Source organism: Amblyomma mixtum, chromosome 10 (assembly GCF_055824585.1).
Source record: "Amblyomma mixtum isolate Tamu chromosome 10, ASM5582458v1, whole genome shotgun sequence".
NCBI lineage: Eukaryota > Metazoa > Arthropoda > Arachnida > Ixodida > Ixodidae > Amblyomma > Amblyomma mixtum.
In genome coordinates, this window is record NC_143021.1 from 58,457,574 (window position 1) to 58,483,664 (window position 26,091).

General features: G+C 48.1%; 1 protein-coding gene across 1 annotated transcript in view; it reads right to left on the minus strand.

The window, feature by feature from the left end:
• Positions 1 to 26,091, minus strand: part of LOC149325881 (uncharacterized) — a 58,039-nt gene that overhangs the window by 20,494 nt on the left and 11,454 nt on the right. Inside the window, exons 2-5 of the mRNA XM_089564402.1 lie at positions 20,317 to 20,358; positions 18,817 to 18,990; positions 16,372 to 16,425; positions 12,371 to 12,585 (exon numbers count right to left, since the gene is read on the minus strand). Of these exons, the coding sequence (XP_089420528.1) occupies positions 12,371 to 12,585; positions 16,372 to 16,425; positions 18,817 to 18,835 (288 nt within the window). The 5' untranslated portion in view covers positions 18,836 to 18,990; positions 20,317 to 20,358. The remainder of the gene's footprint in view (positions 1 to 12,370; positions 12,586 to 16,371; positions 16,426 to 18,816; positions 18,991 to 20,316; positions 20,359 to 26,091) is intronic.

Consider the following 26,091-nt stretch of genomic DNA (forward strand, 5'->3'; position numbering starts at 1 on the left):
TAGTACTAAAAAAAAATGCGAAAGGCATTCTAATGAGTGTTCCTTAGTACTAAAAAAAAACTGCAAAACCGGAACATGGAGCCCAGCTGCGTCAAAGTTCTGCGCTTTAAGCAACAAATAATAAGCAGTGCGAATTTCATTTCGCGGCTGTGGAATCTTTTTCCTTCCATTGCAACAGCGTACTCTTAGTAAGGCATACGATTTTACGAGCAGTATGCACGGAAAAAGGAAGCCAGTCGATACAAGGCGTCCGATTAGTTAGACGAAGGCATAACAAAGTCTCGACGTGAGACAGGATGACTAAAGGCTCCAGGAGCAAAATCGCAGTACACGCGCTTGTCGCTAACGGAGTCGGGTCGCCACCTTCTTGCTCGACTCCATATCCAACACACCCCTCCAATGGAAGACAGGTTTCGCATCCCGGAACTGTGGAGACGTGCCCTCCACGTGCGGCCTCTTCCAGCAAACATGTCACATGAAGACCATAATGGTCGGCGCCTGGCACGAACGGAAGCGCTAGCCCGATATTATGGCAACAGAACAGGTGTATACTACGTGGACGCCTCCGGCCCTCACCACGGGGGATGGTACACGGCCGCGGTAGTTCACAACAGCAACACAGTTAACGGCCTAACTTTCAGAGCCCGCAGTGCAACACAAGCAGAAGAGGTCGCGATTGCTCTCGCGGCCTCACATTCCAATTCAAAATACATAATCACCGACTCGCGGGGGGCCTGTCGGAACGTCGAACAAGGCTGCACTCCCTTCCTAGCCTATCGAATATACCAAAATTGCATACGGGATACGGACCCCGCACACCGTTACCTCATATGGACCCCTGCTCATCAGGGGTTGGCAGGAAACGAGGCAGCAGACGCAGCCGCCCGCGCGCTCTCTCACCGGGCTGTTTTCTCCACCCCGTCCGATCAGGAACCCGATTTTAATCCGGTCTATACATTCAAAGATATTACAACATATTATCAAAATTGTCATCGCCTTTACCCTAGCCCATGTAAAGGCCTGAAGAAGGCGGATGAGCGGCTCCTTCTCCGCCTTGTCACCAATACATTGCTGTGCCCGGCAGCGCTAAAACATTTTGACCCCTCCTTTAGCGGCAGCTGCCCACACTGTAGTGCAGTGTCTTCTGACACTTATCACATGGTGTGGGCCTGCCCCTCCAACCCCGCTATTCAACCCATCCCCAACCCAACCCGGGAGGACTGGGAGGCGACCCTGCTCGGCTGCCACGACTTACAGGCCCAACAGGCCTTGGTGGTGGTGGTGGTGAAAACATTTATTTCGAATGAACTGGAGGTATGTTTGGATCAGCCCGTAAGGGACCGATCCTTACAAACACTAGGTGGAGGTCCCTAGTATGGGACCCCAGTGGCGGTTGCCGCCGCCCGGGCGCGCCCGACTAAGGCTTGTTGGGCCTGTAAGTCGTGGCAGCCGAGCAGGGTCGCCTCCCAGTCCTCCCGGGTTGGGTTGGGGATGGGGGGAATAGCGGGGTTGGAGGGGCAGGCCCACACCATGTGATAAGTGTCAGAAGACACTGCACTACAGTGTGGGCAGCTGCCGCTAAAGGAGGGGTCAAAATGTTTTAGCGCTGCCGGGCACAGCAAAGTATTGGTGAGAAGGCGGAGAAGGAGCCGCTCATCCGCCTTCTTCAGGCCTTTACATGGGCTAGGGTAAAGGCGATGACAATTTTGATAATATGTTGTAATATCTTCGAATGTATAGACCGGATTAAAATCGGGTTCCTGATCGGATGGGGAGGAGAAAACAGCCCGGTGAGAGAGCGCGCGGGCGGCTGCGTCTGCTGCCTCGTTTCCTGCCAACCCCTGATGAGCAGGGGCCCATATGAGGTAACGGTGTGCGGGGTCCGTATCCCGTATGCAATTTTGATATATTCGATAGGCTAGGAAGGGAGTGCAGCCTTGTTCGACGTTCCGACAGGCCCCTCGCGAGTCGGTGATTATGTATTTTGAATTGGAATGTGAGGCCGCGAGAGCAATCGCGACCTCTTCTGCTTGTGTTGCACCCAACAAGCCTTAGTCGGGCGCGCCCGAGCGGCGGCAACCGCCACTGGGGTCCCATACTAGGGACCTTCACCTAGTGTTTGTAAGGATCGGTCCCTTATGGGCTGATCCAAACATACCTCCTGCTCATTCGTAATAAATGTTTTCACCACCACCACCACTGCGGAATGCATTGCGGTGCGCCAGAGTGGGCTGTCCCGTCTGTCTTACTGTGTTGGCGACGACCTTGGCCGAGTTTCACGCACACTTCTGTCTTTATTCTTTTTCATTTCTTTCACGTTTCATTTTCTTTTTAAACACGAAATGTTTTAGCTCCCGTTGTAGGCAGTGTGGTGAAGTCACGCCGAGACCGAGAGCGAACATCTGAGCACTGAATTCGACTCATCCGGGCACTGAAACAAGAGCACCCGAACACCGTACGAGATTTAACGAGACTCTCCAAGCCCTCTTACAGGACCGGCATACGAGCGCCGGTAGCTTCGCGCCGAACGGGTGGTGGCGTTCCTCCCTTCCTTTACGATGCGGTTCGGGTGTCCACCGAGATGGCAGAGAATTAGTGCGTAATTTCCATTCCTCAAAAAGCGTCGCGTTGAAAGGGCAAGGCAACGCTCCGAACGGGTGGTGGCGTTCCGTTCCGTGGACTGCCTGGCAGCGCTACAACACGCTGTCGCGTTCCACTCCTAAAGGCGAAGCTTAAGCGTCATTAATTAACAGTTAATTAGTATTTATATAGTCACTAATTAGTGATTTGTCATTACTTCTTCATCAGTTATGTGTGACGTAATCCAGTGGTGACGTCACCAGTGTCACATAGGCAAAGTGGTGCGGAAAACGCTTTCCCCTCTAAACACTTCAGACAGTTTCGAACGCGCTGCATATACATTCTTGTTAGGCCTGCGTCTCGTGGTGTCCGGGTACGCTTTGTGTTATGCCCGTAAACATTTCATGCTTACTCTACTCCCGGTTACGGGAGAGGCAAAGATTTTTTGTGCCAGCTTTAACACATCCCTCTTTTTTCAGTTTTGTTCAAAAACAAAAAAACTCCTGTATTGCTTGTCATATTTACCATTAAATTTGGAAAAAAAAATGGCTGAGGCTTAACTTGGTTAAGCCTGGAGAATGCGAAGCATCATCGTGTCGCGTAATTTGGAGGCGCACAACCACAGCGACGGCGCGAGGTGGGCCCCCGTTTCTCCACTGTCGTGACGTCATCGTGTCACGTGGTGTGGCATCATAGTGTCACGTGATTTGGAGGCGCACAACCACAGCGACGGCGTGAGGTGGGCCCCCATTTCTCCACTGTCGTGACGTCATCGTGTGACGTGGAGTGACGTCATGTATCACGTGATTTGGAGGCACACAACCACAGCGACGGCGCGAGGTGGGCCCCCGTTTCTCCACTGCCGTGACGTCATCGTGTCACGTGGTGTGACGTCATGTATCACGTGATTTGGAGGCGCACAACCACAGCGACGGCGCGAGGTGGGCCCCCGTTTCTCTACTGCCGTGACGTCATCGTGTCACGTGGTGTGACGTCATGTATCACGTGATTTGGAGGCGCACAACCACAGCGACGGCGCGAGGTGGGCCCCCGTTTCTCCACTGCCGTGACGTCATCGAGTCACGTGGTGTGGCATCATCGTGTCACGTGATTTGGAGGCGCACAACCACAGCGACGGCGCAAGGTGGGCCCCCGTTTCTCCACTGTCGTGACGTCACCGTGTCACGTGGTGTGACGTCATGTATCACATGATTTGGAGGCGCACAACCACAGCGACGGCGCTAGGTGGGCTCCCTTTTCTCTACTGTCGTGACGTCATCGTGTCACGTGGTGTGACGTCATGTATCACGTGATTTGGAGGCGCATAACCACGGTGAAGGGCTGAAGTGGTAGCTAAAGTAGTATGCTTCGCATAAAAATTGGTTGTGGCTTAGCTAAGGTTAAGCCTGGATATCTCGAAGTGAAAAGCTGCAGCAAGGCGGAGGAGGAGCCGCGCGTGTGGTGGTGGTGGTGGTGAAAACTTTTATATTGTAAAAAAGAGTTTGGGAGCCACAGAGTGGCCCCGCTACATGGTCGGCGTCCCTAGTCCGGGACACCGCACGACGAGGCCCCGTCTCTCGCCCGTTTCACCAGAGCCCTTTGGGACTCAAGCGAGGAGCAGTTGAGGAGGGCAGTCTCCCATGCCTCTCTGGAAGGGGTAGGGGAAGGGGGGAGGTGGGGATTTTGAGTACATGCCCACACCATGTGGAAGATATCACAGGTCTCCCCACAGTGTGGGCATCGCCCATCCGTGTTAGGATCGTAATGTTTTATTATTGCAGGACAGAGTAGAGTACCTGTCTGCAGGCGCCTTAAAGTTCGCTCCTCCGTCTTACTCAGCCCTTTTGCAGGGGCCGGGAAAAGGCGGTGGTTGTCGCTATAATGTGTTAATATTTCCCTGAATCGCAGCAGCGGCTGGTTAGTCTCCGAGCCAGAAGAGCTGGGATGAGGAGCCCGGTGAGTAAGCGCTCGGGCAGCCGCGTCAGCGGCCTCATTACCTCGTAAGCCCTGGTGGCCAGGAGCCCAAATGATTCGTTTGGGTGTTGGATCAGTGGCAGTCCGTCGTAGAATACAAGCAGCTAAGGGGGAGATCTCCCCTGCCAAGTAATGTTCACATGCTTTTCGGGAGTCCGTGATGATTATTCTCGAATTGGCGTGGGCGGCAGCAAGCGCTATCGCTACTTCCTCGGCCCGCATTGAATTCGGGGCTCGAAAGGAGAGTCCATCAACGTGCATTTCCTGGTGAACGACAGCGGCCGAGTAAAATCCCGTGGGCGATGGCCCTGCTACGTCTACATAATATACACCGGGTCGGGAGCCGTGTTGTCTCTCAAGAGCCCGAGCCCGCGCTTGTCGTCTGTTTTCATGCATGTCGGTGTCCATGTTACGGGGGAGCGGGGAGACCCAGAGCATATGGCGCCATAGTACTGGGATACGCTCCGCCTCCTCTGGAGTGCAGTCGTGTTGGATGTGTAAGCGGTTTAGCAGGCGGCGCCCAGGAGCCGTCTGCGTGAGCCGCGTGTATTGGTTCACGAGGTGGGCCTCCCGCAGCTCCTGGTAGGAGTTTAGCACCCCCAATGCCTTGAGTTTGGCATTAGAGGTAGCCACCGGGAGATCCAGGGCTCGCTTAGTTGCCTTGCGGATGATGGCGTCTATTCGCGCCTCGTCTTGCTTAGTAGTGCGGAGATATGGCACGGCGTAGAGGATCCGGCTAGTCACGAATGCATAGACGAGCCGAAGCGCGTCCCTGCCCCGCAGACCACCCCGCTTGTTGGAAACGCGGCGGATCATGCGCCCTACCTGTTCGCCTACTCTCTTGAGTTTCGCAATAGTGGAGTCCGGTCTGAGTCTCTGGTGAATGAAAAGGCCCAGGATACGGAGCTCCTCCACCTCTCTAATAGGACCTCCTGACAGAGAGATGTGTATTGCTGTCCTATCTTTTGGGTTCGCTCTGACATGCAGAAGCTCTGATTTCGCTGGAGCACATTGGAGCCCACAGTCATTAGCATACGCATCGACTATGGAAGCAGCCAGCTGAAGGCGGTCCTCCATGTCTCCAAGGCTCCCCTGAGTGGTCCAAATTGTAATATCATCTGCATATAACGCGTGTTGAATGCCTTCCACCCGGGCCAATTGGCTTGGGAGGCGCATCATAGCAATGTTGAACAGGAGCGGTGATAACTAGAAGGTTGATTTAGAGACATGTACTGTGGCGGGCATTCCTCTCGGGTGTACACCAAGATATGAGAGACACGCATTTGCTTTCCTTAAAAGCAACTTTCATTTTATTTTCCTTAAGGCCCTTACGGCGCGTTTCGGGTATCCACCGAGATATGAGAGAGGCAGGAGTGTTTCCTTTCCTTAAAACCAATTCTCTTTTCATTTTCCTTTCCTTAAGGCGCGGTTCGGGTGTCCACCAAAATATGAGAGGTTCCTCACGCACTGCTTGTATTTTATTTTTTATCTGTAACCTTGTTAGCAGCAGAATGCATATCCGAGTTGTCATTTCTTTCTCTTTTAATATTTATCAGGATATGTCAATACTATTGTTTTCCTTGGATGGATGGAAACAACTTCATTACACACACAAAAAAAGGAAGGAAGGAAGGAAGGGAAAACTTTATTTACACTAATGGTTTTTCCTGCGGTTTGGGGGCATCTTCAGAGACGTCTTGGTTCTATCCCCAGGAGCCATCTCTCGAGCCATCTCGAAGTCGTCCGCCTCTAATCAGTCGTCGGTTGCCCTCAGTCCAGGGCTCCGCTGGCCACTGCCGCCCATTGAGCTCGCCGTACCAGACCTTGTTGGTCTTCACAGCGGTCGCTGGACAGCAGAGTCTCCCACTGCTCCGCACTCGGGTTTTGTAGTTTGGGATCCACGTCTATGTTTTGGCAGCCCCATGTGATGTGGTATAGAGTAGGTTTTTCGTCGCACCAGGGACATTTGTTTGTGTATATCGTAGGGTGCATTTTGTTTAATATATGTAGGTATGGGAAAGAGCCTGTTTATAATTGTCTCCAAGTGACAGCTTCCTCTCTGCTGAGAGATTTGTGCGGTGGGGGATATCGCATTCTTCTGCCTCTATAGTTTTGTAGTATGGCCGAGTATTCCCTGGGTGCTGGCGCGAGTTCCGCGGTCTCGTCGGATGCTCGGAAAGTAATGCATCCTCGAGCTATCCTGTCGGCCTCTCGGTTCCCTGCCACCCCCATGTGCTCCGGTACCCACAAAATTTTGTGTCGGATCTTGTCGTTTTGTTCTTCCTGGTTTTTAATTCTGTCGCTCGCTGCGAGAAGTATACGGAGCGCGTGGCGACCTATCCTGCCATTCATGTAATTTCGGCAGGCTGTTTGAGAGTCCGTGAGTATTGTTAGTGACCGCCCGGTTCTATAGCCCTGCGCCACCGCTAGAGCAACGGCTACTTCCTCGGACTCTGCAGCTGTGCAGCCTCGGACAGACGCACTGGTCATTTCGCGTAAAGACGAATCGACCACCGCCGCTACAGCGATTTTGATATCTCCTCCTCTCCAATACGCGTCTGTATACACGGTCGTGGCTTGAGGAGCGTATGTTCTCTCAATGAATTCGGCCCTTGCTTCTCTTCTGCCTCGATGGAGGTTGGGATCCATATTTTTTGGTATTGGAGCTACTTTGAGGATTTTGCGAAGCTCGTCGGGGATCATTGCCGTCCTCAACATTTCTCGCATCTGCTCGCGGTATCCGAGCCTCTGCAGGAGCGCTCTTCCAGTCCTTGTTTGCAACAGCCTGAGTTTTTGCGACTCAAGCTGCGCCTCTCGTAGCTCCTCAAAGGTGTTATGTAATCCCAGGGCCATGAGTTTTTCTGTAGATGTGTTGCGTGGTAGTCGGAGCGCTGTCTTATACGCTTTGCGTAGCAGGGCATCCGCTTGTTGTATTTCGTTTTTGTTGAGGCACTGGTAGGGTAGGCTGTACGTGATTCGACTAACTACTAGGCTTCTGACTAGTTTTAGTTTGTCCTCTTCACGCATGCCATTTCGCCTGTTGGTGATGCGGGTGATCATGCGTGCAACTTGTAGCGTTGTTGCTTTCAGTAGGGTAAAAGTGTGAGTACTGCGCTGGTTGGATTGAGCCCACATGCCCAAAATTCTTATTGTTGTATTTTCGGGTATGGGCGTCCCTTCTAGGTAGACGTTGAGTTTTAGGTCCTCGTTGGCTGGGACGGTCCGGTTTTGCTTGCCTCTCCAGACTCTCAGCAGTTCCGATTTCTCGGTCGAGCATGCGAGTCCTCTTTCTGCGAGGTATTGCTCTACACAAGAGGCCGCTTGCTGTAGCCTTTCTTCCTTCTCTCCGAGACAGCCTGTGTTTGTCCAGACTGTTATATCGTCAGCATACATTGCATGCCTGATGCCTTCGAGGTTCTCTAGTTTTCGAGCTAGGCCTATCATAGCTATGTTGAAGAGTAGGGGTGAGATAACTGACCCTTGGGGTGTTCCCTTGTTTGGAGTGCGAATTTTTTCCGATCGAAGGTCTCCTATGCCGATGGCGGCAGTTCTATCGGACAGGAAGCTTTGACGAAGCCGTGGATTCTGTGTGGGCCTAGACACACAAAAAATGAAAAATCTTCCAGGGTGGTCCCCTACTGGTCCAGGAGTCCACGGGCTTGTGCTTCACGTAAAGCCCGATCCACCAGCGATTTCTGGCCGGTGGGCTGAGCGGTCCGTAAAGCAGCCTCCCAGGAATAATGAGTGGGATTGAGGATGGGGGATACTGCCTTTGGGGAAGGACATTCCCTAAGGTAGTGGAAAAGTGTGGATCTGGGCACACCACAGGTGTTACAATCAGGAGGAAAGGTGGGGTGGAAGCATGAGAGACGGTGGGGTGAAATAAAGCAGCCTATCTGTAATTGCCGCCATGTGGCGCTGGATAAGGGCGACAAGGTGCTGTGGGGTGGTGGCAGTGTCATGCTGCTGAATTTGTAAAATGTGGTGATTTGGTGATATGTAGAGAGGACCGATGGTTCACTGCAAAGGAATAAAATTTTGGTAGACTGCGCTTAACTTTTCGTATTGTCATGTTTAGCTCTCTTCGACAATCTATACTTTGTCTCACAAGATGTTTGCAGCACTACTGAAGGTAGAGCTCTCTCGTCCAATCAGGACTGCAGAATCACAGAAAATAGTCCCTCGAATATTTGAGGAGCGTATGACTATTAATCAAAACAATCAGCATTGCAACTAAAAACATGGTTTGGACAGGTATATTTAAATGGTAGGGAGTGTTTCAATCACTGGCAACATTACCAGACAAAGCCCGTACGAACACAGCTCTGCGGAGGCCTGCTGCGAGGTTGTGATGCGTCGCCACTTTCCAACATGGCGTCAGTCGAGTCTGTTGTGTCTCCTTTATGCTCTACACCGACAGTGCGCTGTTTCGCCAAGCAGGCGAAGCAGGTGGCTTCGCGACAACAGAGGAACTGATCAGAACAGGTTGCGACAAAAAAAAAAAGTGGGGCTAGTCCCTTTGGAACAGGCGTCCGCCTGTCCAAAAACAAACCAAAAAAAGAATAAAAAGACATCAAGCGCCACCTGCTAGAGGTAGAAAGAAGCCACCTGGACATCAGGTGGATCGAGCCACAGGCGCGTAGGAACACACTGATGTAGTGCGCGCCATCCTGATTGGACGAGAGAGCTCTACCTTTCGTAGTGCTGCAAACATCTGTGAGACGGAGTATAAGCAGCGGGTGTCTTGCATATGGTCATGTTCCAACCAGCCCAATTTCAAGCATTTGTTATCTTTTCTGTATCCCATACTTTACATAGTTTCAAGTTTACAGAATGTCATCCCAACTAGCCGCCTACCGCGCTTTTCTTGAGATAGACACTTTCTGAGGCGTAGTGTTGGCGTAGTGTAGTGTTGGCAGCGACCTGAAAATAAGAAACTGTTGTTAACTAGTAAAGATGGGATGTAAGTTCTAAGATTAATTTTGTATGTATTAAAGGTAGCACCTGGTTGCCAATTTTAGATTTGTACCGGTCATTAGTAATAGCCAAAACAGTTTTTAGAATTCTGGAAATGCAATTAACCCGCCTCTATGGCAAAAGAATATGCTGCCCATACCTGCTACTATTCGAAAAACACGTGTGCGGGGTGCGCGCTAGCGCAGTTCATTACATTGCGTCGCTCGGTGGCGCACATGCCACACATGGCCTTCTGTGACCTGTCTTGGCTGGAGCAGCGACTACGAGGAGTGGGCAGCGCGCTCGCCGCAGCGTGGGCGGTAGAAAGTACGTCACGTAGCATGTGCACCTCGGATTGAGGTGACTTCTTGGACGCTGATGAGCTTTCACCACGTACACGCGGCTTACGATTGGTGCGATATATTTCCAACATTTGTTTACGCACAGCGGTAAGGGTAATTGTGATTTATTGTTTACGATTCGTGCGGGGTTTAACGTGCCAAAGCAACTGGGGATATCAGGGACGCCATAGTGGATGGCTCCAAAAATTTCGACCGGGTGGGGTTCTTTAACGTGCACTCACATCGCACAGTACACGGATGTCTAGAATTTCGCCTCTATCAAAATTCTATCGCCGCGGCCGGGATCGACACCGGGTCTTTCGGGTCAGCAGCCGAGTGCCACAGCCACTGTGCCACCGCGGCGGATGGCAATCGGTGTTTTATAAACTGTGTAAGCTGATATCGTTATTCTATATAGAAAACTACAAATCTCCATTTCCAACTGAGAACCTATTTGTGTTTGAAAAATTTACTGTTATAATTTTGTGAATTACTGACCTGGTTAAAATGATTCGCCTGCTATTTGTGTCCGCCATCACTGCTACTACTGTGCCGTCAAAAGAATCTCTTTTCATCAAATAAACTATGATGAAAATTTAGTGGGTGCTTCCCGGAGCTGGTATTTAGATGCCATTTTGTACATCACACAAAATCATGCTGTAGGATAACGGATGCTGTAGGATACAGATAGGATGCAGATAGGAGCGGCCCCTTTGAAGCGGGGTGGAGGCTGTTGTCACCATGCACGGCTTTATTTCTTTTTTATTTAACTGTTTTATAAACTTGTCTTCAAGTTTGCGATTTTCTGAAGATAAGTTTTCAGTCCTACACTTCTACCCTTATGTCACCTCTCTGCTGATGAGCCATCAATCTTCCAATCGCTTTTTGCTAACTTCAAACATTTTTATCTTTAAACCCCAGGGGCTCTCGCAGAGTGACTATTCCTGCGCTAGCATCCGGATGTATACTATCCTCGATTGGCGTCAGAGCCTCTGTGCTGCCGCTTTAGGCACAGCTCCAAGCTCTCACGTAGTGTTGCGAAGTTTCATGAGCATAAAGCAGTACTGGAGGCTCATGAATATAAAGCAGTATTGGAGGACTCTGGTTGACATTGATCATTGCAAATTTCTGTATATTTCAAGCTTGTGTACAAGGGAAATGCATGCCTGACTGCACCTATTTATAGACGTGTAGGCCGGTGATTTCTGCATCTCACCGAAGTGGACGATGATGGATGTAAGTGGCGGTTGGCGTGGCGTGTCTTTCAGGACAAAATTTGTCTAGATTCTCGAGTCAAAGCCGCAGCCTGGCATAAAAAAGGCCAGCAATCTATTACAATGGGGGAGCTATTACGCTTTAACAATGTTGAAATTCGGGCTTGTTGGTTCATACTTCGGAGCAATAGCGCAAACAGGACAAGGGATCAAGAACGAGCCGACACACACAGCGCTAACTTCCAACAACTTTATTAGAAACAAAAGCACAAGAATTTATGCATGCATTTTTTCCGTGTCATCCCAAAGCATGCGCAATTTCACTGCGAGCGCAGGTAAGCAATTTCTTTTTTTTTTTGAGAGTTTGACGGAAGGAGTGCTTACAGAGGCACTTCCTATCACGCCTTCCCTCTCCTTCCCTCTATTACGCCTTCCCTCCTTCCCTCTCCAGAATTGCTCTCTCCATTTCAGGGGTGCAGCCGCTGATGCTTTGCATTCAGCGGAGGTCGCTTTCAGAGGGATGCCGAAGAAAACTGCTTGAAATTTAACTTGCAGTAAAATACATTATACGGATATTTCTGGCTATGTTGGTGTTCGTTCGGTGATGACGGCAGCAGTGGACCATACGATAAAATCTCGTTCAGAAACGAAGCATTCTGTTGAAATAAAAATGTAATTTCTTTCGGAGTTGCGAGGAATTGAAGCCAAGACTTTCAGATTGCGAGGAGAGCACGCAATTCATAGGCCGCGAAGCTTCATTGCTTCTTTGCGAACGAAGGTGAACTACAGTGTATGCGCGTTGCCTTATGACTGCATACTAATGAGTAGGCGTGTCAGTGGAAAGGAAGAGGGAAATAAATGAATACGAAGGAATAAAAATATTTTAAAAGATGCTTTCGCGTTCTAGGCACCTAAGTGATCTTCACTGCGCTGCGTAATGTTTTGCTGAGAGAATTTCTAACAAGTTCAATTATTTGCTGCCGCTTAACTGAACTTCGAACAGTAAATAAATACGCAATATACTTCGTGATCGCTTCCTGCAAGTCTAAAGAGGCGTAAGATAGCCTCAATTATACGCGAAAAAAAAACAAAAACTGCCTTGGCGTTGACGTTGTCGTTGGAAAACATGGCGTGTGGTGGCGATAGCCCTAAACAACTTTTTTAAAACGTTTTCTAGCTTATAGTAATTTTAGTTCGAGTGAAAGCAGAGTCGTTGTCGTCAAAATTCCGTCAAAAATTTGTACTGGCCTACTTTAAACTTGTCCTGAGTGTGCTCCATACTATTAGCAAACAATCCGACACTACCTGGTAGACGTGTCGAAGTTGGCCGTCGAGGAGCAGAGGGGCCAGGATGAGCCGGAACAGGGCGTCCAGGCCCAGCCAGCGGCTAAGAGAAACGGTGGTTTCGGCGACCGCGCGTTCGCCCACGGGCTGCTGCTCGGCCAATGGCCACGCCTCGAGACCGAGCCTTGCCAAGTATTCGCGCAACACGAACACAACCTCCGTCCCGTCGGGCTGTCCTGCGCACGGAGGCAAGATCGTCGCGAAACTATCTTCTGATTAAGTGGCGGCGGTCGCTGACGACACCACATTTAACAAAGAATACGCCTTAAACCACTGAACTGCACTTCAAAGAATCCCATGTACCTGGCCAGCGCTTTTGGGATCGTTTTTTCTGCATTCAGCTGCAAAGCTTCTTTAAACTCCAAGCCGTACAGCAGCACATTGGAAGCTGTGGCTCCATATCAACTGCATGAATTCACAGGAAGAAGCTATGACTGTGTACTACGCATCGTAGGCGTAGAAAGTGCTTATTAGCATCGTTTTCGTGAAGCCCCCAGTGCACTTCAGGAGGCCAATACGACACGCGAGTCTGGCTGGACAGTTGCCAGCGCATCGCTGGCCTTTTGTTCACTGGAATTTCCTCGCGTCGACGTCATTTTAAAGACATAGCTGTTAGCGCCAACGGGAGCGAGAATAAGAAGCCTCTGTCATGTAACATGACCCCTGCCAACTGTCTCGACGTCGTCAACGCCTGCTGGTAGATCTACGGTAGATCGCATTACGTAGCATGCGTCAAAGCTCTCATGTTCGCTGTTTTTTCGTCTTCAGGCGTCCTCCACCAGCCGTGTGGGTTTTGTCATCGATGAATAATTGTCGTGTGCCCATTCGGACGTTACCAGTTTGGTGGCTTCGACGACAAAAGTCGCACTGCAAGGAAGCGGCTTATGCGGAAATGCGGAAATAAGCATTGGCTTATTTTCGCATGCGTGTGAAATATGGGATCCATACCATCAAGAGCTAATATCTAAACTTCAGCAGGTACAGAGACGGGCGTTACGGTTCAGTTTCTATCAAAACCGAAGTCTGGACTCCGTGATACCCCTTTATGCGAAAGCTGATTTGCCTTTCCTTTCTCAGAGGCTAAAAAAGAAAAGACTAACCCTTTATTATTGTGTCATTAATAGTTTTTTTGCACGTGAGAAAAGAGCGGTACATAAACGAAACAAGAACAGGCATAAGCCGTAATAAACATAGACATGTCCAAAATAAAAGTTTCATAAGGACTGTGTGTATCAAACATTCCTTTTTTCCTGTAACAGCGTCCGAATGGAATGGGCTGCCAAACGAAGCTGTAAATGCACAATGACGAGAACAATTTTCTGTCCGTCTTGCTAAACATATAAAACAGTAAAGTATATGAAGGGAATCGTTTATTACCTGCCATTTTTCACCTCTACTGTATGACTGTACTTTGTTAACACTGTTTTAATGATTATACTGTACTGACTGCATCTTGTTCCTGCTGGTCTGCGTATGCCACAAGTTTGATGTTGTGTCCACTCCTATCTTGGTCCAGGTTGGGCCGATAGTATGCACAAATAAATAACATAAAATGAATAAGCCGGTACGCGCTTTTCTGCAGTATATTCATGCTCGTTTAGTGCGACTCACTAATAGTTTGGTCAGTCGACTAATCAGAATACCGTGCGTCTTTAGATGCGCTCTCTCTACTGTTCTCGGCGAGGAGCATTGCAGAGGGAACGAGTAAAGTGAATTGTTGTTTAACTTTTTTTCCGAACAGAGCCCATGCACTTAAACGTTCGTGCGCATCAGTGGTTGCTAAAGTCAAGAACAGGGGTGGAAAGCATTCTCTGGTGAGAAGCCTCTATTTCTAGCGCGGTTACAAGAAGGTCCAGTGCCAGACCAGTAATAATTGTAAAATAAAAGAAAGTGTCAGAAAAATCTTCAGCATGACTGAGTCCGTCCGTTTGCAGCAGGCGTCGTCTGACTCCTCCTCCTGTCGCAGTGTGTGAAAGCAAATTCAAGGAACCCCCGAAGTTGCGAATGCTGTTATGTGGTTTGGTTTGGTTTATTGGGGTTTAACGTCCCAAAGCAACTCAGGCAATGAGAGACGCCGTAGTGAAGGGCGACTGCTGCTATGTATCTCAGGTTGCTTTCAAAACGACAAGCAGAACTCAAAATCTACTGCGATGTGGAATGCTGTTATGTATATTTCACATCGCAGTAGATTCTGAGTTCTGCTTGTCGTTTTGAAAGCAACCTGAGATTACTTGCAACAATACAACGAGGCACAAGGAGCGCACGCAGTGCTTCTCTGTTCGCCGCGGGCAAGAATATTTGGTTCTTCTGGAATTGCAAACGGGAATATATTTCGTCTCTTATTTCACTGGGGCTGACGTATATCCGTTTTTGATTATTCGTTGGTATCCCGGTCAATTCTACAGGGACTTTCTGTTGGGTCTGGTTTCTATCTGTGCACTTGAGTCTTTGCGCTGTGCGTAGCAATGACTGGGAGAGACGAAAACGGTCTTCTTTCATATGAAATGGTGGTGCCTATAAGAACGGATTGATTTGCTTTGTAAGGGTTTAAAGTCCCAAAGCGACTCAGGCTTTGAGGGACGTTGTAGTGAAGGGCTGCAGATATTACGACCAACTGGGGTTCTTTAACGTGCACTGACATCGCGCAGTATCCGGGCTTCTAGAATTTCGTCTCCAACAAAATTCGATCCCGGGCGTCTTTCGGGTCAGCAGCCGAGCACCATAACCACTGAGCCACCGCGGCGCTAAGCACGGATTGGTGGTGAAATTCGGCTGTTAGGGCAGGAATGAGAATATTTTGTGGAGACCTGTCACGTTCAGCCCGTGCCTTCGATCTACTGGGTTCTTTTCGAAAGAAAAAACTTTTTACCGTGCTATTGCATTGAGAATGAGACTTAGTACTATTTCTGTCGGAGGCCAAACACGCCTAAATTCTCCGAGCGCCAGCATGCTACGACGTGCTTGCTCATCTGCAACCAAACTCTAGCACCAAGCGTTAGTAATTCAACAAGCGATCCGACAGTTAGACGCGGCAATTCCATCGACGGTACTTGCCTTTGCCGTCGTAACAGCGCTATATGAGAAATTGCTGAACCAATCGTGTCCGGGCACACTTGCAGAAATGCGCAGGCAGTGACGCGATGTGCACTTTATTTTTGTGCATTTACGCAATTTTAGTGATTATCACTAATTTTTTTTCAGTTATATTTACATAATTGCTGACACTCGACGATAGCCTCTCAGTGTACTTTGACTAAGCATTCTACATCAGTGTCCCTTTACTATGGGACACTTTTTATGGCACATACTTTTCTGATTTACAGCGACAGGGTCTTGGATGTTGTTTACTGCGTGCTGTTGTTGTTTTCTTCTAGAAGCGATTCTGATGTTTCAGCATGTCATTCTTTTGACAGTGCGAGAACATCATTAATGTTTGTTCCAGGGTTGGCTTCGACATCACCGGCACAAAGCATAAGTAGTGTCAGGACTGTAGAAAGCAGAGATGGAGTGAGTTTCAGGCAAAGCTTACAGACTAGTTCCGGTCCTGGGCTGAAAAGATTGTGTAGTTAACTCACTGGTACACGACCGCAAAAAAAAAAAGAAACGAGCCGATGCGAGCGCAATACGTGCACAAATCCACACCCATTGAAACCAAAAGGTATGGCCTAAATGTATTGAGATTATCTAATTATTCTGAGGCCATTAAACGAATTTCGGAAATTAAAGCATCAGATTATGCGCGCATATAAACAAAACATTACTGACATGAACAGCTAAGAAAGCATTTTGTCCCCAGTGTACAGCTCCAAATCGATGACGAGCATGAGCACCTACAGTGCAATGGGATCCTTCTGCAGAGGAGTGCGGCGGTTTCTGTGATGTCGAAGACCAAAAAGCTGGAATAGTTACTAGCATAATTGAACTCAAGCACTAAGAATAAAATTAAATTTTATTGTAGTTACCTTCGACGCAAGTCTTCCAGGCGTAATGGTGGGCCCAGGTAGCATCCCCCCTATCTACAAAAAAACACACATAGACTTAAGTTCACAATGCATTTTTGGAATAAGAGTTTTGTTACGAAACATCTGCAGCACGCCTACTAATAAGTGCACTATCATGTGTATCCGGTAGCGTATTTGAGATGACTAAAATACTTCGAGGCTAGAACATAGTATGCGCGTTGACCAAGTGCAGAGAAATCATTCAAAAAGTCGCCAAGGTTGCGCAGCAGAGAAGTCACCGCTCAAAGAGGACCAAATATGTACACCTCGTGCTTCAGTTCTTGGCTGCGTCAGCGTCAATTCACTGTTTGAGAACTCACACATCAGGGCAGTATAGCTACTCATTTACGATAGTAGTCTATGGCATCATTGAAGAAAGCGACGAATCTTGAAACTACAACCTTTGCGCAGAAGGAATTTCATTAGTAGGCCGAGATAGCATTCTGCAGGACCGGTTCTCCGCTGGTGTGTTCGTACTGCCTTCCACCAGACGCTAATTTTGTTTGCGGGGATAAAGCTGCAAGTATTTTTTTCTAGTTTCTGTTCTTTATCGCTAGATTTCGCAGCGTAAACAACGCGGTAAAGCTGGAAGAATTTCTCAACTTTGCAACGCCAGCTGTTCAGGCAAGAATTTCAGGCAAAGACGGGTATTTCGTGTTCTTTGCCAGTAAGCATCCTAGTGATGCAAACTATCGGGAAATTGACTATCGATAGTATCGACAGTTTTTTTAAGCTATCGATAGTGTAAAATAACTATCGATAGCGCTACCATCGATAGTATTATTGATAGTCTACTATCGATTCTACTATCAATAGTATTACTATCGATAGTAATACTGTCGATTGTAGAAACGATAGTATTACTATCGGTAATGTTGTTATCGATAGTATCACTCACGATAGTACCAATATCGATATTATGCATTTCTTGGCCAGCGATATAACCAAAACATTTGGATTACCTGATTGGTTTCACGGCCTCATGAAAATTAACGTTCCTAACAGACTCAAGCTATGAGGGGTGCCGTAGTGGAGGTCTCCGGGTAAATTTCGACCAGATGTGGTGCTTTAACATGCTCAGGGACAGTTCGGAAAAATGCCTGGAATTGCATCCGACGAAAAAACAAACAGCACAAGCTGTGCTGGCTTGCTGGACACCATCGTGCACAGCAGACGTCGTCTTGCTGATGTAACCCCTGCAGAAATGGTTTTCGCACACATGCTTCGCAACTAGGACATTCGTACATTAACATTTTATCCAGCAACTTTACGTAGGGAACGTCTGCAGAGCTCGGTGACGCGCAGGCCGCGAAAACCGGCGAGTCCTGTGAGATACTCATACCAGCGCCTCCATACCACACCCGGGACACCAAGTTTAGGATGCAGTGGGTATGCGTGGTTAATTTTATAGAATTGATAGAACTATATATAACAAGTAGTATCGATACGGCTATCGATTGTGCTATCAATAAAACTATCGAAAGTACTATCGATAGTACTATCGATACTACTATCGAAAGTATTAACTATCGATAGCTCACTATCGATAGTACTAACGATAGTCTTTTTTCACCATCGATAGTTCGATAGTGAATCAACTATCGACAGTATCGATAGTACTATCGATAGTTTTGGATCACTAAAGCATCCGTGGTCATAATACCACCCCGTGTATGTAACCTATGCTTCGCACTAACTGCTTGAACATAGAGTTGGTCACTGTGTCGCAACACGGCGCCCCGAAACGCCCTCGACGCCTCTCAGAAAAGAACATCATGAAATGACTGGATGGCGCGGCAACCTGCTGCTACTGGGGGACAGCCCAGTAGCAGCCCCCTCAGTTATGATAAAGCGGCCAGCGGCGTTGTCGCAAATAACAGGCCCACTGATGTAGTCGAGGCGGACAGGCGCGCTCTGAACGCTGTACATATGCGCGCGGTTGAGCCAATAACTTTCCGTGCATCGAACATTAGACGAATGCTCTAGAGACACTGACTGCAAATCCGCAGCAAGGACGGTCCGTGCTAGCCCTGTTCTAAAACTGTTAAGCGCTTGTAACCCTGCGAAAGCAAAATATCATTCACACGTGCGTGGCTGCAGCGCTCAAAGCTAATTCCACAAACACCAAAGCTCAATGTAGACAAGCGTGGGCAGATAATCGACATTACGACTTCTGCTGTCCCTTGCTACGCTTGCGTTCTCTTAGAATCCACTCCGTTACCCTTGAGGACCAGCGGTTATCTTGCCTTCGCATTACATGCCCTGGCCAAGCCCACTTCTTCCTCTGGATTTCAACTAGGATGTCATTAACCCGCGTTTGTTCTCTCAACCACTCCGCCCGCTTCCGATCTCTTAATGTTGCATCTATCACCACGATTTAGCGATGGGGACCAATTCGAGGCTCACCCTGTAAGAATAGCAGCATGCGGCGCTCGATGCTGTCAGCCACAAGGGTGCTTTGAGAGACGGGCGACCAGGAGGCTGAGGCCTTCAACTCGCGCTCCAGGCGCCCGCATACGAACTCGTAGAAGTCGTTGCACGGCGCCTTAGTGAGGCTGACAAGTCGCCGGATGCGCTGCTCTGAGCGGAAGAAAAGGCACCAGCCCCGGACGTTAGCGGCAACATAATTTCAAAACGTTCGTCTTGAATTTCGCTCCCTGAGCAGCATTACAGGATGACCAGCAAGAAGTATCCTAGATATTTTTAGCAAAAATTTCAGAATGACAGCAGAAGTTCTTATCTAGCCAACGCAAATGGCGGGAACTTTCGCAAAGGTCATGTCGTCGCATACATTTTTTGTGGCCAGCCAGAAAAATCTGGTATGATTGCATACACGTTGCCAGGCCTATTTTCGCTCGTGGTTCGGGCCCAGCGTCAGTAAGAATTTTTCTTGACATTCAAGGGTTTGAGAAAGCTGCACTATTTCGGGGGCCATGTAGCTAGGATTATACTCATGTGATATTAAATATACCTTTCTCTGGACTTCATTCCACCTTGAGGAATATAAATATGGCGTCGCATTTGCTGCAACATTCAATAGCGGCACTTAGTCATAAAGACCGAAAGAAAAATTGGCTTCAGGAGCCGCTTATCTAATGTCCGTAGCAATAGTGACATTTTGTGGAATTTTCTTCTGCACCGCAGGGCAGTGTCGTGCATATGTGGAATGCTTTAAAAGATAATATTTAAAGAGCAAAGAACTTGGGCTGAAGTTTTAAGAAAACTTTAATCTTGAGCAAAAAATCAGAAGGTACGAGTTGCCCGTTGTCTTTTAGTAATGCCATGAACAAGAACAATAAAAATCAATAAAATGAGAATCAGAACGCGTAGTATTCTTTACGACCTATAATGCCATTTATTCTATCGACATCTCTTACTTGTTCGTTAATCGCTTCCGCTGAAATTTTTACGATTACACCTGTTTTCACTTCTTCAATTGATCGTGTGAATATTTTCAAGTGCTGTTCGATGTTTTGAGAAACATTTGAGTCCTTCTCATAGCTTTTCTCCTTGATATTTTATTTACCTAGTTCTTCTATGGAAAACTCTTACCAAACCTGTGACAGCCTCAACTAAGGGTAGCAGTCTGTAGAAAATAAAACTGAGACATTGCACTTAACCCTTCATCATCACTAATACAGTGACCCACAAAAATAATTCTATGCTATGAACTACTGATATAGCATGGTCTATACTATATGTAGTACTACATGCCCTATTGTCGCCGCTGCAAAGCTGTCTGTTTGCTTGCTCGCATTTCTGCAGAAGCTGCCACCGCAGAAACTGTTTCTTTTTTTTCACAAGTACATGAAAGGTTTACTTGTAGGTTTCCTTGCTGTGTTGGATTTCTACAGTCGCGTTCACGCGTTCGTTTCTGTTTTGAAGGATGGAAAATCGAAAGCTTACCTTCAGTTTGACACACACTGCATGCTTCTCTTGGCGGGAAAGCTGCAAAAAATTCGTTTTTTGACACACAAACCGCAGGAAAAGAAAACAGTTAAAATATACCGAGCAAATAAGACGCAAAGTTTAGTATGCAATGGCATAGTCAGCACAATATGATACGGGAAGGAACGCGAAAAAGAAGCCATCTTTTTTTTTTACCGCTTCTTGTCCTAGGCCCCGCATGAACGAACAAAATTACATTCAATGAAATTCAGTCCGATTTAAATATTTTTTTCGCTTACCTGACTGTGGCATATATACAACACGCTACACCAGCGTAGGTTTGTGGGATGCGCCGTCGAACATTACCGGCAGCTGTGCTGGGTAGCGGGGCGAAAATGGTACGGTAATTAACGGGAAAGATATTCCATGATTCTTTCTATTGAAACATCACTTGAAAGCGAATGATCTCGTCATTCAGAAAATTTCCCAAGGAGTGCGCTCATGGTCCAGCACAATTATTTTTTAAAATTTCTAGGCTCTTCCTCGCAATGTTTACAATCCTTGTGTCGACTGGATATGGTTAATGCTATTTTAAGAAAAACACAGCTTTATCATTCCGAAATTTAATAGATATTTAAAATTCACTTAAACTTAAGTATGAAAGTGTATATAACATCCGTATCATCAAGGTTCATCAAGGAGGTGAATCATTGTTCCCCTCCCTCCCCTTCCTGACACGCATCCCCTCTCACACCACTTTTCTTCCCCACCCCCGGGGCCTTCCTCCTCGGAGCGAAGGCCCTATTTAATCCCTACCAATGATGAACGCTTTGCCCAGACGAAGACAAGTTCCCTTGTCGAAACGTTGGCTCAAGCAACCTGAGGTTTTCCCCTCCCTTGTTCATTTTGTGATCGCAAAGGACCATCTACCACACCCTCTCTCTCTTGAGAGAGCATCTCGCACATGCAATAACTTGATACCGATCATGGTGGCGCTGAACCACAACAGCACCGGACCAATACCACTATCATTAGTATACTACAGTGAAGGGCTCAAAATGCCTGAGGACGGGTTGTGAAGCCTAGAGGAACTTCAGCTGGCGGAACAAGTCATTGCACTCGGGAGTCCATTCAAACGAAGCTCCGTTGTGGAGACGGAACGTCAGCGAATAGGCAAAGTGGGCAAAGCGGTGACTAAAACGCCAGAAACAGCAACATAACGCCAAGAAACGGCAGATGTCTTTGACAGTCCGTGGTGCTTGAAGTGACTCCACAGCCGCCGTTTTTGGAGGATCTGGCCTCACGCCCTTTTCATCAAGAATATAGCCGAGCCCCAACGCTCGACGCTCGTCAAAGCGGCACTTCTTCGAATTGAGGACCAGGCCGGGGTAATACAAGCAGTCTAATACACGAGCTAAGCGGTCGTTATTCTGGTCCAACGTTTTGCTAAAAATGACGACATAGTGAAGTAGCATAGACAAATGTTCTATTTCACGCCTCGCAACACCCTGTCTATAAACCTGAAAAGTCGCAGACGCATGGAAAAGTGCAGGTGGCAGCACGTTAAATTCAAAGAGGTCATCAAGCGTAAAAAACGCTGTTTTTTCTTTGTCTGCCGGATGCACCGGAATCTGCCAGTAACCTAATCGCAGATCTACGCAAGATCTCCGCAAAATGAAAAATAAGACGCGCGAGAGAGACACTGTCTGGCGTCATCAACACGAGGCAAGGGGTGTACAGTCGGGGACAAATGTCTCCGGACCACGTGTTCCACAAACGAAGCTTATAGTTCTGCTATTAGACAGCGGCTGGAGACCGCACTTGTGGAGATGAAGGAACAAAAATTTAACTTTTACCTCCCCAAGTGTAGTCTCCAGCCGCCGATTAATAGCAGAGCTATCGGCTTCGTTAGAGGAACACGTGGTCCGGAGACTTCTGTCCCTGACTGTACATCCTATTTGGTGATGGCGTTTAAACTGTGGTAGGCCAGACAAAATCAACATGGGCCGCCTTTCTTGAGAAAAAAATTACTGAAGCAGCCCAAGGGCTCGACGACTTCGCAGTGACCTACTCCTCAAGCATCTCTTTCTCGACCGCGCAACGCTCCGAGGTCGCACCATGGCCAACGCTACCGCTAGTGGCCACAGCCCATCCACGACGAGAACGCACGGTGTGGCGCGTTCTCAATGGAGCCCGGCACGTTTTAATACTACCATGCGCTAACCTTTGAACGCCCGCCTTTGGTTTGCTTTTGCTGCGGGAACCCTGTAGACATATTTCCATATTTTGCCACCACCGTCGGCCTTCCCGATACGGGCCATCAACCTTCACAGCGCGACCGGAATATCAGAATAAACCTACCACGACTGACTACGTAGCCTCTAATGGAGCTTCGGCACACCACCCTTCTGAATTTTTCCCCGGCGTCGGATCGGAGTGTGACTCCTCTTCTCGCGCTTAGCACGCGGAGGTCTCCGTCGCCTCGTCCGAGAAACTAACAAGCGTGACCGATGGAGGTGAGGCCGCTGGATGAACGCTGTGTTCTAATAACCCTCCTTCTGTTTCAATGTTTAAGAACAAAGGTTTGTTCGGCCGTTAATGCCATCTCTAAATCAGCTCCTGTTGATACAGGTGCAACTGTTTCTGTGATCAGTGGGATATTTAGGCGCTTACTGGGACGGAAAGTTATGTCCAAATGCAATGAAACCCCTCCGTTTCGTGGCGTGAGTGGCGAGCGGTTGCGTCATCTGGAGGTGTTTAAAGGTGTGGGTTTAAAGGGTTTAAAGGTGTGTAATCTGGAAGTTGAGTTGGGTGGAGCCGTTTTTCAAGTGGAATTCATCGTTATTCCTAACTCTGCCCATGACGTCATTTCGGGAATGAACTTTCTGAAGCTGTGTGGAGGAACAATCTACTCTGGAAGTGGTGAGGTTTATTTTGAGCGTATGATTGTACCCAGATTCAAGGAAAGCTCTGGTGACGCAGAAACTGTGCTTCGTGTATCCCGAGATACTGTCGTGCCATCGCGGACTGCAGGTTGCGTCCCCGTGTTCGCTGCAACTCCCAGCAGTGAAATTTTGGAAGCTATAGTGGAATCCGTACATACGACCCGCTTAAAGCACAATGTTATATACTGCCGCATGGTCTGCTCTCCCTTGTTTACGGCAGCACGTGGCTGTGCACAATTAATTCTTCTCAACACATCATTTCCTATTTGAAAGGCTGTGCGCTAAATAGACGTTGGCAGGAAAAAGGATAGAGACGACAGGAAAGTAGCGCATTTTTTTTCACATTTCACATCATTTCCCGAGTGGCTCAAAATTAACTTTGTGTGAACCCGAAAGCGTAGCGCTTAGCCTACCCAACTTCCTCCTCTTATTTCACTTTTATTACTTCGTCTCTGCTCGTCTGTGGCAATATTGTCACGTTGTAGTGACGGCAGTCCAGCGGTCAGGGAGACACCAACCAATCTTGGAAACGAAGCTCTTTATTTGGGCTGACTTGCGCCCGGAAAAGAACTGAATCACTCGGCGGCGGCGTAAGCAACAAACGTGCTCGTCGGTCGTCGATCTACGAATGCCCGCTGCTCGCGGCATTGTTCAGTTTAAAGCTGGCAAGGAAACTTCCAGATAACAAGTCGAGATCATCTAGAGTAATCTGGAAACACGTAGATGCAGCTGTTCATGGCTGTGAACAATTGAGATTAGACCGGTCGCTTCTCGCGTCACGAACAAAAATGATAACACCCCTTTTCTGCGGCCTTGCGCGAACGAACGGACGCTACAATGATACGTCGCAATATCAAAACATGGCAACATGCTTGTCTTTTAAAGTAGAGTGCCACATCATAGGGCACTTTCAGCCAGATGGTCTGAGAAAAATCTGGCACCTAATACCTTCAAGTAAACTCAACACATGATAACAGACACTACAAATATCAGCATCATCAGCCGGATTACGGCCATTTCAGGATAAATTCCCCTTCCATATATCTCCGCTTAATTGTGTCCTGTGGCAGCTGCGTCTGGTCCGCCCATATGTCTGCCGCCCTCTGCTATGTTTTCCTTCTCGTAGAACCCAGTCAGTTACCCTTAAGGACAGCCGTCTATCCTTCCTTCACATTACAAGCCCTGTACTAGTCCATTTCTGCTTTTTGATTTCAACTAAGATGTCATTAACCAGAATTTGATCCCTCACGCAATGTGTTCTTCCTGTCACCTATCTTTTTCCTTTCCATAGCTCGCTACGTTGTCCTCTATTTAAGTTGAGCCCTCTTCGTTGGCCTCCACATTTCAGCCCCACAGGCGAGTACCGGCAAGATACAGCTGTTATACCAGGTATTTCAGTGAACACTTTGAAGAATTAAAAATATAGGCCTTTTGAGCTAAAATATGGATTTTGCGGCGTAGTATTACTAGAGTTGGTGGACACCAGAAAAGTGTTCAATCTTCTTAATAAGTAAGCTGGTTAACATACTTTTATTAACTTTTTAACTATCAGAGTTAGGGCACAGTTGCAATTCCAATTTAGTAGCCGTAGCAGTTTTTAGAATTTGGAAAACGCTATTGCCCTCGCCGCTGTGGCTGGACAAAATCTCCATGGATCCTGCGAAAATACATGCGCTTTCGAAAACATAAAAGCAAAGCAACCCTTCGAGTGCACCTAACTAGTTGAAAACGCCAAATTTTGTCGAACCGCAACTCCAAGGGTAATCGAATTTTCGAATTTCTAACAACTGATATTGCTATTCTACTGACCGGCTAGAAATCTCTAATTGCAGCTGGGTGCCTAGCTTCACTACTTAAAAAAGTTAATTATCCAAAATTGGTTAACCATCTCACTACTTAAAGTAATTCAGCGGTTTTTTGGTGGCCGACAACATTGATAATACTGCTACGGCCATAGATCTGAACAGAGAAGGTGACGAAGTATGGTGCTTGTCTGTGGGAGACGAGCAGGACGAAGTGTTTCCGCGCGCGGGCTCTTGTATGGCTCTTTGGCTTTCTCTTGCTGTATATACCTGCAAACCCCTTTTGTAACTATATATATTTTATTGCGAAAGCAATATTGCTAGCACTTTTCTGTCGTCAGCGGAGGTCGTTCCTTCATTGTCACGTGGCACAACCACGTGACAGAGTGATGTCACGACCAGAGGAGAGCAGGGGCCCCAATTCGTCTCTTCGGCCGTAGTCCTTCCTTCGCTCGGCGCGGCGGCTACCACGTGACGGCCTCCTCGGCCCGCCGCGTGAGGGCGCTCGCTAGGAGAGGATACACGGGGCGCCGCAGGCGCGCTCCGCTTAGTCGAAGAAATCTAACGTTCGACGAAAACTCATCTGGTTGGGAAGAAGATTCATGAAGTCAATAGAAGGAACGCCAACCAAAAGGTTGTTTAATATGAAGACGAAGACGTTTCAGCTTCCATGCGGAAGCCATGAGGAGTTGTCTGAGGAGTTGTACAAGGCGTCGGTGGAGCGACGTGCTGCGCGCAAACGCCGGAGCCGTGCCGAGGAGACAGATGAAAAAAGAGAAAGGCAAGAGCGGTTGGCTAAGCACCGCGCCTATGTCGCAGAATGGCGAGCCCGGCGGCGTTCTACAAGTTCTCTTTGTTTCATACGCAACAACAAGGCATTGCGCCGAACGGGTGGTCGCGTTCCTCCCTTCCTTTACGGTGCGGTTAGGGTGTCCACCGAGATGACAGAGGATTACTGCGCAATTTCCTTTCGTCAAAAGCCCGGTAGCCACGCGTGACCTGTAGACGCGGCGTACTGCGTTCCTTCAATTGCAGGTGCTGCGCGC